At 41.2% G+C, this 17,661-nt stretch overlaps 1 protein-coding gene across 1 annotated transcript in view; it reads left to right on the forward strand.

The window, feature by feature from the left end:
• Positions 1-14,996, forward strand: part of LOC114660488 (dedicator of cytokinesis protein 2-like) — a 75,140-nt gene extending 60,144 nt beyond the window's left edge. Inside the window, exons 46-51 of the mRNA XM_028813213.2 lie at positions 363-500; positions 846-970; positions 2,205-2,376; positions 11,057-11,174; positions 13,934-14,106; positions 14,370-14,996. Of these exons, the coding sequence (XP_028669046.2) occupies positions 363-500; positions 846-970; positions 2,205-2,376; positions 11,057-11,174; positions 13,934-14,106; positions 14,370-14,444 (801 nt within the window). The 3' untranslated portion in view covers positions 14,445-14,996. The remainder of the gene's footprint in view (positions 1-362; positions 501-845; positions 971-2,204; positions 2,377-11,056; positions 11,175-13,933; positions 14,107-14,369) is intronic.
• The last annotated feature ends 2,665 nt before the right edge of the window (positions 14,997-17,661 follow it).

Below are 17,661 nucleotides of genomic sequence, written 5' to 3' on the forward strand. Positions count from 1 at the left end.
CTAAACAATGACAAGGCTTCTGTAATGGCCAGTTTGTATTTAACGTGATTAATCAAGGATGGCTTAAGAGAGTTTAACTTTAGGTTGCTGGAGTAGTGGCTGCAGAAAATGGGGCTTTTCAGTCAATGTGAGTAATACATTATAAATCTGTTATTTCCAGGCAGTGATAGGCACTTACAACATTAGTTATGCCTTGTCTATATTTTTAAATCAGTGTAATGGTACCCTGATAAAAAGCTGGCAATTTCTAACAAAAACATGAACATTTCTGAACAAATTTAATTCCAACTTTTTGAAGGCCAATATTTCTTTGACACCTTCCATTCTATACTTTAAATACTTTCTTCCTTTCTCTGTGCCAGATCCCCCTGCTCGGTGCTGGCATTTGGCTGCATGGCAAAAGAGTTTCTGATGACCTTCGACCTTTCCATGAGCGCATGGAGGACTGCTTCAAGCAATTGAAAGTCAAAGTAGAAAAGCAGTATGGTGCTAGAGACCTGGTGAGCAATAAGAGGGGTGGTGTGTCCTAAATCAAGAAGTGAGCGTTCTACCAAAAGAGACAAGAGTGTGATGGTGGAATTAAAAGAAAAGACGCAAGAATATGCAGGTGACCACTGGGCCAAGTTGTTGCTGTGATCTGAAGGAGGATTGGAGTGGCCCAAGTATAGTCCATGTCCCTACTCCTTGCCTAAGCATGTGGCAGACATGTTTGTGAGGGGAGACCAATAACAAACAGCCTGTTGTCACTCTTAACACATTCTATGTCTAAAATGGCAATAAAGAGTAACTTAGAAAGGAGTGTAATTGACTGTTCCTTCCCATTGTGTCTGTTTTGTTTTCAATAGCCAGAGTTTGATGACCGGCGGGCCAGTAGACCGCGCTCCATGCTGAGGACGTACCGGCAGTCTGTCATTTCTATGTCATCCGTAGGGTCAGACTGTGGGACTCCCATGAAGACTATGGCCGACAGGTAAGGAACTGAATGTGAATTTGAAAGGCGTTTTCTTTTGTGATCCAGGGCTTAGCATGAAATCAAAGAGACAAACAACTGAGTGGAATAAAGTGCCTAAATGTAGTGAAGACTCTGACATATAAAGAAAATTCAAATGCAAGCATTGGTTTAGCACTTAGCTTCTTTAATGGTTGTGTCACACCGGCTCATGGTGTATTACTGCCACCAAATTTAAGACATCATTGTTTGAGTTCGACTTTAAACAGAATGAAAGAACACCACAAATTTAGTGAGGTTTGAAAGCCTGCAGTGTTGCTTTTTGAAATTTTGAGTCTTGGCAAGCCATTCAAATGTCATTTTAACAACACTAATGACACCCATTAAGTACAATGCACATTGTAATGCTTTAAGGAGCACTTGTCTCACACGCTCAATTTTTCTGCCTCCTATGCGCTTTGCAGAAACTTGTGCATCAAGTGAGCTTGAGACAGAAGTTCATGTTGATGGTCAGAACTCACCTTGCGGAAGCGTAAATTATGCCGAAGATTTTCACCTTGAAGAAGGCTGTAGGAGTTGAAGGATAGGCAAACAGAGTAATCAATTGTATTGCAATAAATCACACAGAGTGAACCCAATTAGGCCAAAGTGAGCTGAGCCCCGGACAGGCCAAAAATCACAGTTTATATCATCATTTCTTATCATCTTGACCAGCTTGAAACAATTCCTTCGCTGTTTATTCTGACTCCCTACTCCAGCTGGCTTCTCACGGGCCCTTTCTTGGCCACCAATGTTGCTCTCAGCTTATCACTTGTCTTCATTCTTGGCTTCCCTAATTTCCTAACTGCCCTTCAAATAACAGGTGTTCCCCCTTCTCTGACCTCGGGCAGTTTCTGTACGTCATTCTTCCTTTTCTCTGTCTTTCTGAGTTACGACATTTTGGTGGTTTCTCTCTGAGCTTAACTTAAAAAGGAATCTGGCAAATGTCTTTATTTAACTATTTACTTCAGTTTAATGCTTACAAAAGCTCTTACTAAGTTTACATCTATCCATGCCAATACATGAACTTTAAATTTCTATAACCACAGCTGAGTATTTGGGCCTTTTCAGCCTGCTTTTTGTTAAGTGTTGGTTCACACAAATAAAAATGGAGAACCCATTTAGTCATCTCCATAAGGAAGCTTGAAATATTGAGTTTATAGTTGACAAGGGTCTACACGCATGACACTCATGGACTGTTCTCATATGTTGACAGCACTCTTCTTCCTGACACCTTTGTAACCAGCAAGACAGAAGAAACACAGTCAGAAGAAACCCCATCTGCTGAAGTGGAGGTCAAGATGAGAAGGACCAAGAAGAGGAGTAAGAGAAGCAGCGTCATCGTAACGGGAGACGAGAGGAGTGTGGCAGATCTGCACAGTAAAAGGGTGAGAGCTGCTTATGATATTGATAGATTTGTGTATCGAGGCCATGGCAGCCACAGCACACCAATTAACTCATCTGTGCCAACGCTCCTGCCAATGTGGGTTTTTTTTTTAATCTCACTTCTTTTAACAATTTTTCAGATGGCAAAAATCTTTACAAACATGACAATAGAAATGCGTCTAACAAAGAAAAGTGTTGCTTTCTACTTTCATTACTGTGAGTTTTCATGTGCTGAAGGCTCAGAACAAAACATCAACCATTAGGTCTTCTGTGGAAATTAGCAAAAGCTAAGCAAAGATTCATCCTTTTGAAACTCAAGGAAAGCCTGTGCCCTGCTTGTCTCCTGTCATGAAATATTGGGAGTCTTTATTGTGTCTATGGCTGCCAAGCTGATTGACATTTTCTGTTTCTGTTGTCCCATTCACAACAGTGTGATAATGCCAGCCTGTACCTCAGTTAGTGACTCGTGTTTTCTCCTAATTTTCATTTGATTGCTTGCAGTTTAAATGAACCTTTGAAGCTTTGCATGTGTGCCTGAAGGTTGCTTCCTCATAGCTCCAAGCACGTGGATTCATTTCTTAACCCAGTCATTGTTTTTTTCGTATTTATTTATTTGTCCACAGGGGGACATTTGACCTTTAAGGGGAGCTTTTCAAATAAAGAAATAAATTGATTGATTAATAAATAAATAAATACATAGACACACACACACACTATGTATTATGAACAAACAACTAAATGACTAAAAAGGAAGAAAATTAAACAGTATGAAAAACTTTTGACTTGGCTGTCACAGTGAGGCACTATACAGGTGTATTACTGTTGGTATAAAGGACCCCGTCACACACATCTGCTGAATTATTTGTTGGCTGTTGGTGTGTGTTGCATTGTTTATAATGGCACACAGTTTGGTTTTCATTCTCTGCTTCTCTATGACCTTCAGGGGATCCAGAGCGTGTCCCATAACTCAACCTGCCCTTTTAATTAGCTTGTTGATTTGGTGGACTTCTCATGAAGTGAGGTTACCAGCCCCGAACACCACACTGGCCATCGCAGAGTTGTAGCAGATATGAAAGACGTCCCTTCCCACATTAAAGGAACACAGTCTGCTAAGAAAAAAGAGCCTTTTCTGCCATTTCTTATATAGCTCCTCTGTGTTACGAGATCAGTCCAACCTGTCATTGATGTGGACCCCCAAGTATTTGTAGGAGTGCATCACCTCTCCGTCCAGTCTTTGAATAGCACAGAGTCGGTCAGTCCAGGCCTTAACACCTCGAGAACTGACGCCTTGTGGTCCTGCAGCTGTTGCTGTGTGTAGCTTCCTCAGTTGTCTCCTTACTTGTCTTTAGTTATGAACATCCCATACTGACGTTTTGAGGTGGACTCGTTACTCGCCATTCTAGTTACCATGCTAGCAGATAGAGTTACATTTATTTGCTTGGCAGACACTTTTATCCAAAGTGACTTACAAAAGAGGTAAACATGATTGAGTAACATTAGGCAAGGGCCAGTTTGTTTAGCAAGTGAAATAGGAGAGGTAACAAAATTTTATTGCTACAAGTGAATAGATGTACTAACTAATAATTTACAATCATCTTAATACATAATTCGCCAGCCTCCTCACTCACTCACTGACTCACTCACATCTCTCCGAAGCCGAATGCACAGTCACATTCTGCTCAGCTGCCCGAAAAACCTTACGAGACCGACATCGCGGCAGGCGGCAGATTTACGGCCGCAAAAATTCAAAGAGAAAGGTGACTTCAATTAAAGCTCTAGAGGCCTGAAAGGCGATTTCGACTACAGCTCAAGGCATAATTACGCATTCTGATTCAATTACACATTCATTCAATACACTCATATCAGGTTTGTGGTGCTTATACTTATTACTATTCCACTTGTGCCCGTTTCATCTAACGTTGTTGAAACAGGCTCTTTATCTTGTAGATTATAAAATATACAGCCATTAAACTTAAACAATAAAAAACTCAACAATATAAAAGATTACAGAGATCAGTTTTTGTATTTTCTTCTTTCAGTTAGACAGATATTTACAGAAGAGATGGGTCTTCAATTGCTTCTTAACTACGTTGAGGGAGTCAGCGGTACGGATGGAGGTGGGAAGCCTGTTCCACCCGCTGGGAACAACACAACACAAGAAAGAGTCTGGCACCACCAGACACTGTTCCCTGGCAGACCTGTGTGGGTGAGAAGGAGCACAGCACCTCACCAGTGTCTCCAGATACTCAGGTGCTGACCCATTGACTACTCTGTAGGCAAGCATCAGGGATCTGAACTTAATGTGTGTGCTGCTATAGGGAGCCAACGTAGCGACCTGAAGAGAGGAGTGACACGTGCGTCAGCATTCTGGGTCATCTGCATTGGTTTGATGGCACATGCGGGTACTCCTGTCAGAAGTGAACTGCAGTAGTCCACATACAAGAACACCAAAGCCTGGACTAGAAGTTATGTGACATATTCTGTCAGATAACATCTGATCTTACGAATGTTGTACAGCGTGAACCCGCAAGAACAAGAAACGGGAAGTCTGGTCAGAATTATTGATGTGGTAGGAATTGTGTGGGGAGACTGGCCATTGGAATAATGTGCCAGTGGGAGGGAAAATCTACTTAAAAAATGGTCCAAGGTGTTAGCTTTGTCCACATTCCCTTCCATTGCCTGATTTCGGGATAGCTTGAGCCCACTAATAATGCCCAGTTCCTTTCAGACATCCTTCATGTTATTCCTGAGTCAGTTGGTTTTCTAATATTTGGGGTCCCCTGGTGCTCCTGCACCCCTGAACCTTCTATTGCATTTTAAAAGCCTGGTTTCCAAGGCTGCTCATTTGCTGAAGCAGAGCAATCACATTCGTTCCTTGCTGGGCTGTGGGCACCTTGTCAGGTCAGCATTTCCATCCTCTCATTATAAGGATGGTTGGCACTCACTGGGTTGCCTCCCTTTCAGAGTCTTCTGATGCTTTCTGGATATCTCATGAACCTGACAAGCTACACCTTTGTCCTGTGCCACCATGTCCTGGCTACAGCCCACCTGTCTACCTGCTTATGCATCACAATTTCTTTAAATGCTGAAGACACAAGTAGTGTGCTATCAGTCTGAGTGTTGAATTTGCTGGTGTTGCTGTTTTGCCACCCTCATAACATCCTTGTACTGAGTCAAGAGTTCTGGAAAAAAAAATTTGACCTCAGCTAGTTTTTTGACTTTGTGTGTCTCCTGGTCCTTTTCATAAAAAAATATGCTGCTTCTCTTAGAGTTGGCGTAGGCACAATACGAGACTAGAGAAGCGGAGGGCATCATCTGATTATTAAGGTTTCCCAGCCTTGAAGGAGGACACAGTAGATTTCTATAATGAGTTCACAGGGAAAGTCTCCATGTTTGATGCAAACGTCATGCCAGGTTTGGATGAACCTTTGGAAAACCCTGACAGATAGCATTCCATGTTTGACTTAGCAAAAGGGCTTGGTGGGTTTTACTTTAGAAGTTAAATTGTGAAAAGAGAGCCTCTTCACCTCAGATTAGCTAAACAAATTCATACGTTTATACATCCATCCATCCATTATACAACCCGCTATATCCTAACTACAGGGTCACGGAGGTCTGCTGGAGCCAATCCCAGCCAACACAGGGCGCAAGGCAGGAACAAACCCCGGGCAGAGCGCCAGCTCACCGCAGGGCACACACCAAGCACACACTAGGGACAATTTAGAATCACCAATGCACCTAACCTGCATGTCTTTCAATGTATAAAGAATCAAATATTTAAACCCACATGTGCTGTAATTTAAAGTAAAACTGGGAAATCCACGTCATATTCTAACCGGGAGCCCATGAGAAGCCAAAATGACTGAAAAATTAAACTGGGAAAGTCTCGGCTATGTAATCAGCAAATGGATTATTCAAATCAATCAAACGTGAAGTGCGATGGATTAGTTAGACAGCTGTTGTGAAACACAGAAATAAGCAGCATGTGCCATTCTGAGGCCAGCTGGTCAGTCAGGAGCGTTCCTGCAAGTGTTGCAGTTCTTTTATTGTTTCTGTTAGATTTAATAAACCTACAAATGCATTTTATGAAGTGAATCTTCCAAGATGACATTCACAGACCTTAATGGATATTTCCTATGTTGCAAAATAATTTTGTTGTACAGACCAATGCCTCTCAGTTTAGTTTCAAATCAGATCTAGTAACTAAGTGGAAGAGGTCGGCCTATACGAGGGACCTGATGCAACTGGGAATCAAGTGGGCACTTCACGCTGTCCACTGTTATTTGGTGACTGGTGACTGACCAGGACCTCTGCAGTGAGTTTGTTAGAACAAAGATGCAAATTTACATTGACCCATGGGCTTCCTCTGACCTGCTGGGGAAGGTCCAGCATACGACGCAGATCAAAATGGAGAGAGCAGAACCTGGAAATTCTTTAGGTGTATCTGGGGACTGTGCCTATGGAGAAGCACAATTCTCAAGGTGACAATTTCATGAGAATGGAAGCAAAGTGGACATAGTGGACATTTGCTTTCTACCGCAGGTGCACAAAATGGATGAAATGAATGGCACACTATAAACACTGATGATTAACATTTACATTGTCCACAAAATTTTATCTATACTAATAAAAGGCAAAGCCCTCACTGACTCACTGACTCACTGACTCACTGACTCACTGACTCACTCACTCACTCACTCACTCACTCACTCACTCACTCACTCACTCACTCACTCACTCACTCACTCACTCACTCACTCACTCACTCACTCATCACTAATTCTCCAACTTCCCGTGTAGGTGGAAGGCTGAAATGTGGCAGGCTCATTCCTTACAGCTTACTTACAAAAGTTAGGCAGGTTTCATTTCGAAATTGTACACGTAATGGTCATAACTGGAACCTCTTTTTTGTCCATATACTGTAATGGAGGAGGCGGAGTCGCGTATCGCGTCATCACGCCTCCTACGTAATCACGTGAACTGAAAACAAGGAAGAGCCCCAAAGAGCGATGAAGAAAACATTCATTACACAATTGAGAAGGCACAAGAGAGCGGCTCACGTGAACTGACTGAATGCAGCACGAGTGATCACTTCAATACTGCGGAAACAAAGCACGGTGTAAAATGTAAGTTTAAATTAAGTATATAGAAATGCTACCGCTGCCGTTTGCAATACCATATTCGCGAGATACAAGTTTAATGAGAAGACACGAGGTATAAACGAGACTTTTGATGACTTTGTAACGGATTAAAAATTGCTGTAGCGAGAAACTTTTAAGTGCCGGGTCTTAGCTAACAGCACGTAGAACGCAGCACATCGGAAACAAAGCACCGTGTAAACCTAAAGTTTAAATTAAGTTCATAGACCTACAAAAGGTTGCCATTGATTTGGGGCAAGATTGCTTTTCTCCTGTACAACTATACATTGCATTCTCAAGAGTGTGCTTGCACAGCTTGGTCATATTACAACCGGAGTGCTGAACTGACAACATGGTATACAAACAGAACTATAACAATCGTAATAAACGAACAAAAAAACAGCGGACAACCCGTGGATTAAATAAAAAGGCTGCTTCCATTGGCGAAGCAAGGAAAAAGGAAGACCTTATATGGCGTTCGTTTATAAAACAGCGGAGAGGCTATGTGAAGGCAGCTTCACAAAAAAACAGATCCTTAACAAATTGTTATTGGTATATTTTCCCTCAATTTAAAAAGGTTTTCTTTTCTTCTTAATAAAAATTTAAAAGCAGTACTTTGTTGGTGTGAAGAGCGGGGATTTGAGTGACTGACTCATACAGACATATTCATGAGTGCAGGTGAGTGTGTACGCCTGATGAGCCAAGAATTAGGGCGAAACACGTGTCGCGTACTCTTTGCATTATTTGACAGTAAACTATTTTCAACCATTCTATGATCTGCTTCTCACAACTGAAGGCACCGTGGCTGATGTTCGCTGACTTGCTGGCCAACCATAAGCGTTACCTGGTAGGTAACCACCCACTCACTGCACTCCCTAATGGGAATCAAACCTCAGACGTCAGCGCTAGAGGCGAAGCCCCTAAAATTGCGCCACGGCGTGTGGTTCGTTTATTTGACAGCATGTAGATCAGGGTAATTACATTCATGGCATTCGTAGTCTGATTCACAATCTGATTGTATGGGTGGTTACCTACCAGGTAACGCTTATGGTTAGCCAGCAAGTCTGATCGAAGCGATCACTCGTGTGAAGGCAGCTTCACAAAAAAACAGATCCTTAACAAATTGTTATTGGTATATTTTCCCTCAATTTAAAAAGGTTTTCTTTTCTTCTTAATAAAAATTTAAAAGCAGTACTTCGCCGGTGCGAAGCGCAGGGATTTGAGCGACTGACGCATACAGACATATTCATGAGTGCAGGTACTTCGGAAAGAAAGCACCATGTGAACCTAAAGTTTAAATTAAGTTCATAGACCTACAAAAGGTTGCCATTGATTTGAGGCAAGATTGCTTTTCTCCTGTACAACTATACGTTGCATTCTTAACAGTAAGCTTGCACAGCTTGGTCATATTACAACCGGAGTACTGAACTGACAACATGGTATACAAAGAGAACTATAACAATCGTAAAAAAAGAAAAAAAAAAGCTAAGAACCCGTGGATTAAATAAAAAGGCTCCTTCCTTGGCAAAGCAAGGAAAAAGGAAGACCTTATATGGCGTTCGTTTATAAAACAGCGGAAAAGCTGTGTTAAGGCTGCTTCACAAAAAAACAGATCCTTAACAAATTGTTATTGCTATATTTTCCCTCAATTTAAAAAGGTTTTCTTTTCTTCTTAATAAAAATTTAAAAGCAGTACTTCGCGGGGATTTAGATATAGATATATAGATATAGATATATATATAGAGATATAGATATATATATAGATATAGATATATATATATATTTATGTATGTCTAGATATATATGTAGATATGTATATATATATGTAGATATGTAAATATGTATATGTATATATATGTGTCTGTATGTATATATATATATATATATATATATATATATATATATATATATATATATATATATATGTGTGTATGTATGTATATGCATATATATATATGTATGTGTTTGTATGTATGTGTATATGTATATATGTATGTGTGTGTGTATGTATGTGTGTATATGTATGTGTATATATATGTTGATATGTGTATATATATATGTATATATATGTGAATGTGTATATATATGTTGATATGTGTATATATGTATATACAACCCCAAATCAGAAAAAGTTGGGACAGTGTGGAAAATGTGAATAAAAAAAGAAAAAAGCAAGTTATAAATTCTCCTCAAATTTTATTTCATTGCAGACAGTATGAACACAAGATAATTCATGTTTTTTTGGTCAACATCATTTGATTTGTAAATAAACATCCATTCTTGCCATTCAGGCTTGCAACACATTCCAAAAAAAGTTGGGATGGGGGCAATTAAGGGGTAGTAATGAGGTATAATAACTAAATAATGATGTGATTTGAAACTGGTGATGTTAACAGGGGATTGCAATCATGATTCGGTACAAAAGCAGCATCAAGAAAGGCCTACTCCTTTAGGAGCAAAGATGGGCAGAGGATCGCCAGTTTGCCACCAAGTGCGGGCAAAAATCTTTGAAATGATGAAGAAAAACGTTTCTCAAAGACAGATAGGAAGAGATTTGGGCATTTCTCCCTCTACAGTGCATAACATAGTGAAAAGAATCGGGGAATCTGGAGAAATTACTGTGCGCAAAGGCCAAGGGCACAAGCCTAAACTGAATGGCCGTGATCTCTGAGCCCTCAGACGGCACTGCATTAAAAACCATCATTCATCAATAAATGATATAACTGCGTGGGCTCAGGACTACTTCAGGAAGTCACTCTCAAACACTACAGTACGTAGTTACATTAGGAAATGACAGCTAAAACTGTACTGTGCCAAAAGGAAGCCCTACATAAGTAGTGTCCAGAAGCGCCGTCGACTTCTCTGGGCTCGGGTTTTGGGGTTGTATATATATGTATATGTAGATATGTGTATATGTAGATATGTATATATATGTATATATGTTTATGTATATATATGTTTACATAACCTCTTTAACACACTACTTCTCCGCTGCGAAGCGCGGGTATTTTGCTATTAATTTTATAAAATGTAAAAATAGTTTCAAAATTGTATAAATACACTTTCAATTACTGTTGCAGATAATATGAGTAATATTTCAAAGAGCCAAAGCCTAGGCGGTGTTTTGTCATTTAATGTTATCTCCACCTGCTTATCCTCAACCTCAGTGATGACTGACATGTGGGGGACAGTCGAGACAATGTGGAGGTCATCTTGGATTCTTTCTTTGTCACCCAACCTTTACTTCCCAAATCTTTTATTGTGTGGCTTTTACTAAAGTTGAACTTCTTGGAAAAATATATTGCAATTTTCTTATAATGGAAATATCATGAGCTGCATTCTGAAAGGTCAATGTTTAATGTTTTCAATTTAAATGAATATATTTTGATTTTTTTCCCCACAAAAGTACTAAGGATAGTCTGAACAAACACAACCTCGCCGGGTTTCTAAGCCAGCTGCATACATGTGAAGTTTTTGCTTTTTCCTCTTAACTGCATTGAGTTTATTTTTAGCTGACGTTTGATTGTTGTTTTTTCTGTCCTAGCTGTCAAAGAAACTGGAATTTCGAAGTGACACCAACTTGTCTGACTCCGCTGAATTACAATCTGGTGTGTACCTCCTCAAAGATCACCACAACAGTCGCTCCCTGCCTACAATTACAGGTAAGAAATGGCCTGTCACTTACAGCTGCTGCAAGGCACCGACCCAAATTGAATGAATAAGGACGCACTCGTGGGGTCAGAAAAGTCAAAACTGCAGCCATACAGGTCAGGGTGTAATTGACATTCCTTCTGAGGCGTAAAATCTAGAGATGGAAAGATGCGTGGGAAGAGTAAGTACTGTGTGCAGGAAGGCGTTGGAGATTAAAGTGAAATGTAACTTTACACGATTTTCCAATGGCACCCTTTAAAGTGCAGAGGGCACGGTGGTGGCAGCCTCCCGCACCTTGTACTGCATTCCCATCACCGTTACTCCTTTGGAGGACTTTGTATTTTTGTTGTCATGTCACTAATTTCTTATTTTCTTATTTTTAAGGGTATCTTTATTATCACTTTCAGCTCATTTGATTCAGTAAATGTTTCACACTGTTTTCTGTGCTAAAACCATTTCTACATCTCTTGCTCTCTGCCTCTTGAAAATCGATGGCAAGTCTCCCTTAGGTGAACATACAAAATTGAATTCCCAAGAACTGTAAATGTTAATCCCATCTGACTGTCTGGTAACACAGCTGCATTGTTGATGGCTTCTCTTCCTTTTTCCTTCTCACAATGCACAGGATGAAGAACACTTTAGGTTAACGGAGGACACTAAACAGAATAGGAATGTATAAGTGAGGGTTAACATGGATATCTGTGTGTCTTGGCCTGGATGAGTCAACTGCATTACATGAGAAAATAAACCTCTTGTGTTTATGGTTATTCGTAATAAATGGAGTCAGAGTCCCACGCTGGTGACCTTGGCACCTGAGTTCTTACCCAATGCTGGATGTATTGATCAGTCAATTAATTAAATTCCTTTATCACTGGGTTCCAAGCTCCTCAGTATCTCTGGCACCAACAAGAATACAAGAACAGAGGAGCTCTGCTGTAGCTCACAATGACTGCCGCTCTTGTATGTGTGTGTAAGTGACCAACAGACCGAGACACAGTCAGAATGGCTATTCACCAGCTCTAAACAGGGCACAGCAAACTCAAGTGGTGTGTCCTTAAAAGCTGAGAACCCCATCAAGCAATTCTAAATACCTGACCACTCGCCTTGCAAATAAATGCATGAATCAACCTGTCTCTGTACCACCTAATTAGAAAATGTCTTCATTTTCATACATATTTCAGCTGGAAAAGCAGGTTTATAAAATGCAGAATACAAGGCTGCCCCAGACAACAGTTACCCTGAATGACAATTCAGTAACTCTGATGCTTAAGCCTGCTGAGTTGGCGAGTGAGAGGTCTTCATCACTGTCTGTATCATTTGGACCAGTTCGGGTTTCTATTTTTTTTCACTCAGAGTTCTGTATTCAAGTAGTTATTGCCTCCATAGCACAGGAATTATAGAAAATGCAGATATGTCTGAAAAAGATGCAGTGAGCCCCTTATGCATAAATTAATTATGTTCCAAATCTTTCTTAAAATGTGGCTCACCTGCATCATCGCTGTGTTCATCGGTTCAAGGAGAAGGCTGCTTACACTGGCAGCACTAGGGATTTTAAACTTCAGATTGGAGCTTATTTAAAAAAGCTGAACAAACAAAGAACAAGAGAAGCACTTTCTGCCAGTCTTGGTGCAACTGAAGTACCCAATGCCCTCCATGCTCCACAGACTGGATATGTTGTTTGGCTGTGAGTAGCAGTGGCACAGGGTGCCCAGGAGAGAAAGAAGATACTGAAATGACAATGAGGTGGCACTCAAGAAAGGCAGACGACAGATCGGAATGACAACATCATGACCCATCACAACACACAGCCACCTCTTGGATGTGATGGTCTTCACCCAGACTGAGAGGATCTTCCTCTATTCACTGATAGTTTGTTCTCAAGCTTAAGTGCTGTGGAAAGCATACCCCCGGACACAGGCACACAGACACCAGAATGTCCAAAACACACTTCTTTATTTTTCCTTTCAGCACCACAATGCCTTCATCCACCAACTCTCTCCCTTTCTCTCTTTCTCTTTCTCTTCACAATGACCTCCTCTCCCATCTCAAAAGCATTGTCTCCTTTCTCCCAACTCTGGCTCAGCTTCTGGAGGGAGGCGGTCCCTTATATACTGACCCGGATGAGCTCCAGGTGCTCCCCTTGACGACTCTTCCTGGTGTGGTGGAAGTGCTGCCATCCAGGACCTCACAGATGTCTGGGCGCCCCCTGGCGGTGGCCACGTCCACGTAGGGATGAGTGTCCCAGCTCCGGTCCAGTGGCCCATAAGCAGACCCGGGCGGCTGCCCCCATCGTGGCCCAGTGGAGGTATTGTCCATCACGGGGACCATCCAGGCGTCCCGGCTGGGTAGGGTCCCCATCCATCTGGGACAGTGCCTCACATAAAATAATGGTCTGTTAGTGACCTTGTTGAGTTTATGTTTACAGTTAGAATATTTAAACTAACTTAATTAAGTCACTAAATTAAAAGGCTACTCATAATTTAATCACTGGAAAAATTATCAGAAGGCAGCTCTAAACTTAAACAGAAATCAGCGAGATGTAAGAGAACATTTGTATTTGTAAGGTGCTTGTGGAAGAATTCTTGGTTAACTCTAGAGTAATAAAATGAGTTCAGCCTTACATTCTACATCAGTCCCTGTGTATCCATAGCAGTAACAAATGTCATTTTTACAATGAAAAGTTCATATGGTCTGCATGGACAAAATGAAAATTCAACTTTTTTCTTTGCTTCCATCACATTTGACGTTCTTGTTTTGGATTGTCCTGCAGGACTGGCATTATCAGTGCTGGGAAATACAGATTTAGAGACCCATGAAGTGTCACAGAGAAACAGACGTGACAGCAAGTCCATTTCTGTGTGCCTGCCACCTGAGAGAGGAACCCTGGACCGCACAGCAGACAGACGCTCTAAAGGAGTCATAAATCTTTTCTTCAAACAAAAGGTGGGCACTTCTCACAGGATTCTGCATTCCTAAACACAAATAGTTAAGCATAAAAAATAAAAACACTCATTCTGTGTAGATTGCTAGTTATGTAAAAATGCCAGAAAATGTTCAAGCTAATAAAGAGATGAGGAGAGTGAAGAGAGAGTGTAATTATACCGATGTGTGGCTCATCTTACATGTACAATGAAAGAAAAACAAGAAATCCTCCTTGAATATTTGAGCAAATTCTTCGGAAGTGACTGCTGCTCTTTTACTTCTAGGTGTCCTACAAAGTTTCTGAAGAGGGTAAGCAGTCCAGCGATCAGAGCCAAGAGCAGACGTCCACCCACTTTTAAACTGAACAAATCCTGCAGCCCTCCAAGGTCAACGCATCTCTCCCAAAGCATGCACACTTCGCAGATTTTCATGAATTTTACTCAATTACAACAATTTGTCCTTTCCAATTTTTCTTTTTAAGTGTTTTCATGGTAATGGAGATGAATGGTGAAGGGGCTAAGAGAACTGTTAAATTCTAGAGTTAGAAAACGCATCAGATAGAGGGATTGTGATTTGTAGGTTTTTAGGGTCCTTGACTTTATGTTTACAATTTACTGAAAATTTTCAGAACGTTCACCCTGCTGAGAAGCTGGATTGCTTCAGGATGAGCTTCAGATCGGCTCATTGTCTCCACTTTGCTTTCATTTATTTTACATACTTTACGTAATGTTCTTCAATTATGTACTATTCAACTTTGCAAAAACCTAATGGGCTTACTGGGCTTGGACACTCAGATAATGATACTGTAAGTATATTTTAGCCCTAACTATAAGCAGTAATTTAACTTTTAAAAATTTTTTTTTGTGTTCTTTCAGCAAGGATTTTTTATAATAAACTTGGACTTGTTAATCCCAAAAAAGGTTTACGATTACATTTTTGTGTAACTCATTTTCAAAATTCATAAATCAATTTTCAGAACAAGAAGAAGCAACATGACTAAAGAAAATTCAAACTTTATGTCATGTAGCAACTTGAGTCTTCTTCTCCTTCTTTTGGCTGCTCCTGTTAGTGGTTGCCACAGTAGATCATCTTCTTCCATATCTTTCTGTCCTCGTCATCTTGTTCTGTTGCACCATCACCGTCATGTCCTCTCTCACCACATCCATAAACCTTCTCTTAGTCCTTCCTCTTCTCCTCTTACCTGGCAGCTCTATCCTTAACATCATTCTCCCAATATACCCCTCATCTCTCCTCTGCACATGTCCAAACCAATGCCATCTCGCCTCTCTGACTTTGTCTCCCAACCATCCAACTTGAGCTGACCTTCTAATGTCCTCATTTCTAATCCTGTCCATCCTCGTCACACCCAATACAAATCTTAGCATCTTTAACTCTGCCACTTCCAGCTCTGCCTTCTGTGCCACTGTCTCTAGCCCATGTAACATAGCTGGTCTCACTACCATCCTGTAGACCTTCCCTTTCACTCTTGCTGATACCCGTCTGTCACAAATCACTCCTGACACTCTTCTCCACCCACTCTACACTGCCTGCACTCTCTTCTTCACTTCTCTTCCACACTCCCCATTACTCTGTACTGTTGATCCCAAGTATTTAAACTCATCCACCTTCGCCAACTCTTCTCCGCTCATCCTCACCATTCCACTGACCTCCCTCTCATTCACACACATGTATTCTGTCTTGATGGTCCTACTCTCGATACAGATCACAATGTCATCAGCAAACATTATAGTCCACAGGGACTCCTGTCTAATCTTGTCTGTCAACCTGTCCATCACCATTGCAGATAAGAAAGGACTCAGAGCCGATCCCTGATGTAATCCCCCCTCCGTCACTCCTACCGTAGACCTCACCACGGTCACACCTCCCTCATATATATCCTGTACAACTCTTATGTACTTCTCTGCCACTCCCGACTTCCTCATACAACACCACCGCTCCTCTCAGTCACCCTGTCATATGTTTTCTCTAGGTCCACAAAGATGGAATGTGACTCCTTTTGTTCTTCTCTAAACTTCTCCATCATCATCCTCAGAGCAAACATCACATCTGTGGTGCTCTTTCCTGACATGACACCACACTGCTGCTCACTAATCATCACCTCAATTCTTAACTGAGCTTCCACTACTCTTTCCCATAACTTCATGCTGTGGCTCATTAATTTTTTCCCCCTGTAGTTACTGCAGTCCTGCACACCCCCCTTATTCTTAAATATCGGCCCACCAGTCTACTTCTTCTCCACTCCTCAGGCATCCTCTCACTTTCCAAGATTCCATTAAACAATCTGGTTAAAAACTCCACTGCCATCTCTCCTAAACACCTCCATGCTTCCACAGGTATGTCATCTGGACCAACGGCCTTTCCATTCTTCATCCTCTTCATCGCTGTCCTTACTTCCTCCTTGCTAATCCGTTGCACTTCCTGATTCACTATCTCCACATCATCCAACCTCTTTTCTCTCTAGTTCTCTTCATTCTTCAGACTCTCAAAGTACTCTTTTCATCTTCTCAACACACTCTTCCTCACTTGTGAGTATGTTTCCATCTTTATCCGTTATCACCCTAACCTGCTGCACATCTTTCCTAGCTCGGCACCCATCTGTGTAGCCTACCGGTCCTTTTCTCCCTCCTTATTTTCCACCCTCTCATACAACTCATCATACGCCTTTTCTTTAGCCTTCACCACCTATCTCTTCACCTTGTGCCTTATCTCCTTGTACTCTTGTCTACTTTCTGCATCTCTCTGACTATCCCACTTCTTTTTTGCCATCCTCTTCCTCTGTATACTTTCCTGTATTTCCTCATACCACCACCAGGTTTCCTTTTCCTCCTTCTTCTGTCCAGATGTCCATAGTCCCCTTCTTGCTGTCACCCTAACTACATCTGCTGTAGTTGCCCAACTGTCTGGTGACTCTTCACTGCCACCCAGTGCCAGTCTCACCTTCTCCCTAAACTCAACCCTGCAGTCTTCCTATTTTAAAATTCTTCCATTTGATCCTTGGCTCTACCCTCACTCTCTTCCTCTTCTTAATCTCCAACGTCATCCTACAGACCACCATCCTATGCCCTTAACTACACTTTCTTCTGCCACCATTTTGCAGTCTTCAATCTCCTTCAGATCGACTCTTCTGCATAGGATGTCATCTACCTGTGTGCATCTTCCTCCACTCTTGTATGTCACCCTGTGTTCCTCCTTCTTCTTAAAATTTGTATTCAATGTAGCAACTTGAGTAAAAAGCAATAATTCATTACAATAAAGTAGTAATTGTAAATTAAACATGGAAAGTAGAAACAACACAATTACTTTAATCAAAAACTTATAAATTAAATGGTGGTGTAGCCAATTTCAGACACTTGGAAACATTAAAAGCCTCAGGTCTTGGGATGTTCTAACCAACACTCCATAATGAACCCCATTAACCCCAGTATTAACTGGCAGCTAACTGCAGATTTAGAATGAACCCTTGACATTACAGGATTATTACCCAGGATGAGAATTAAGCTTAAAATGAACCTTTTTCTGATGTGCTGAGGAGGCGACGTACTGACATCATCTTTG

The sequence above is a fragment of the Erpetoichthys calabaricus genome, chromosome 11 (genome assembly GCF_900747795.2).
Source record: "Erpetoichthys calabaricus chromosome 11, fErpCal1.3, whole genome shotgun sequence".
NCBI classification, from domain to species: domain Eukaryota; kingdom Metazoa; phylum Chordata; class Cladistia; order Polypteriformes; family Polypteridae; genus Erpetoichthys; species Erpetoichthys calabaricus.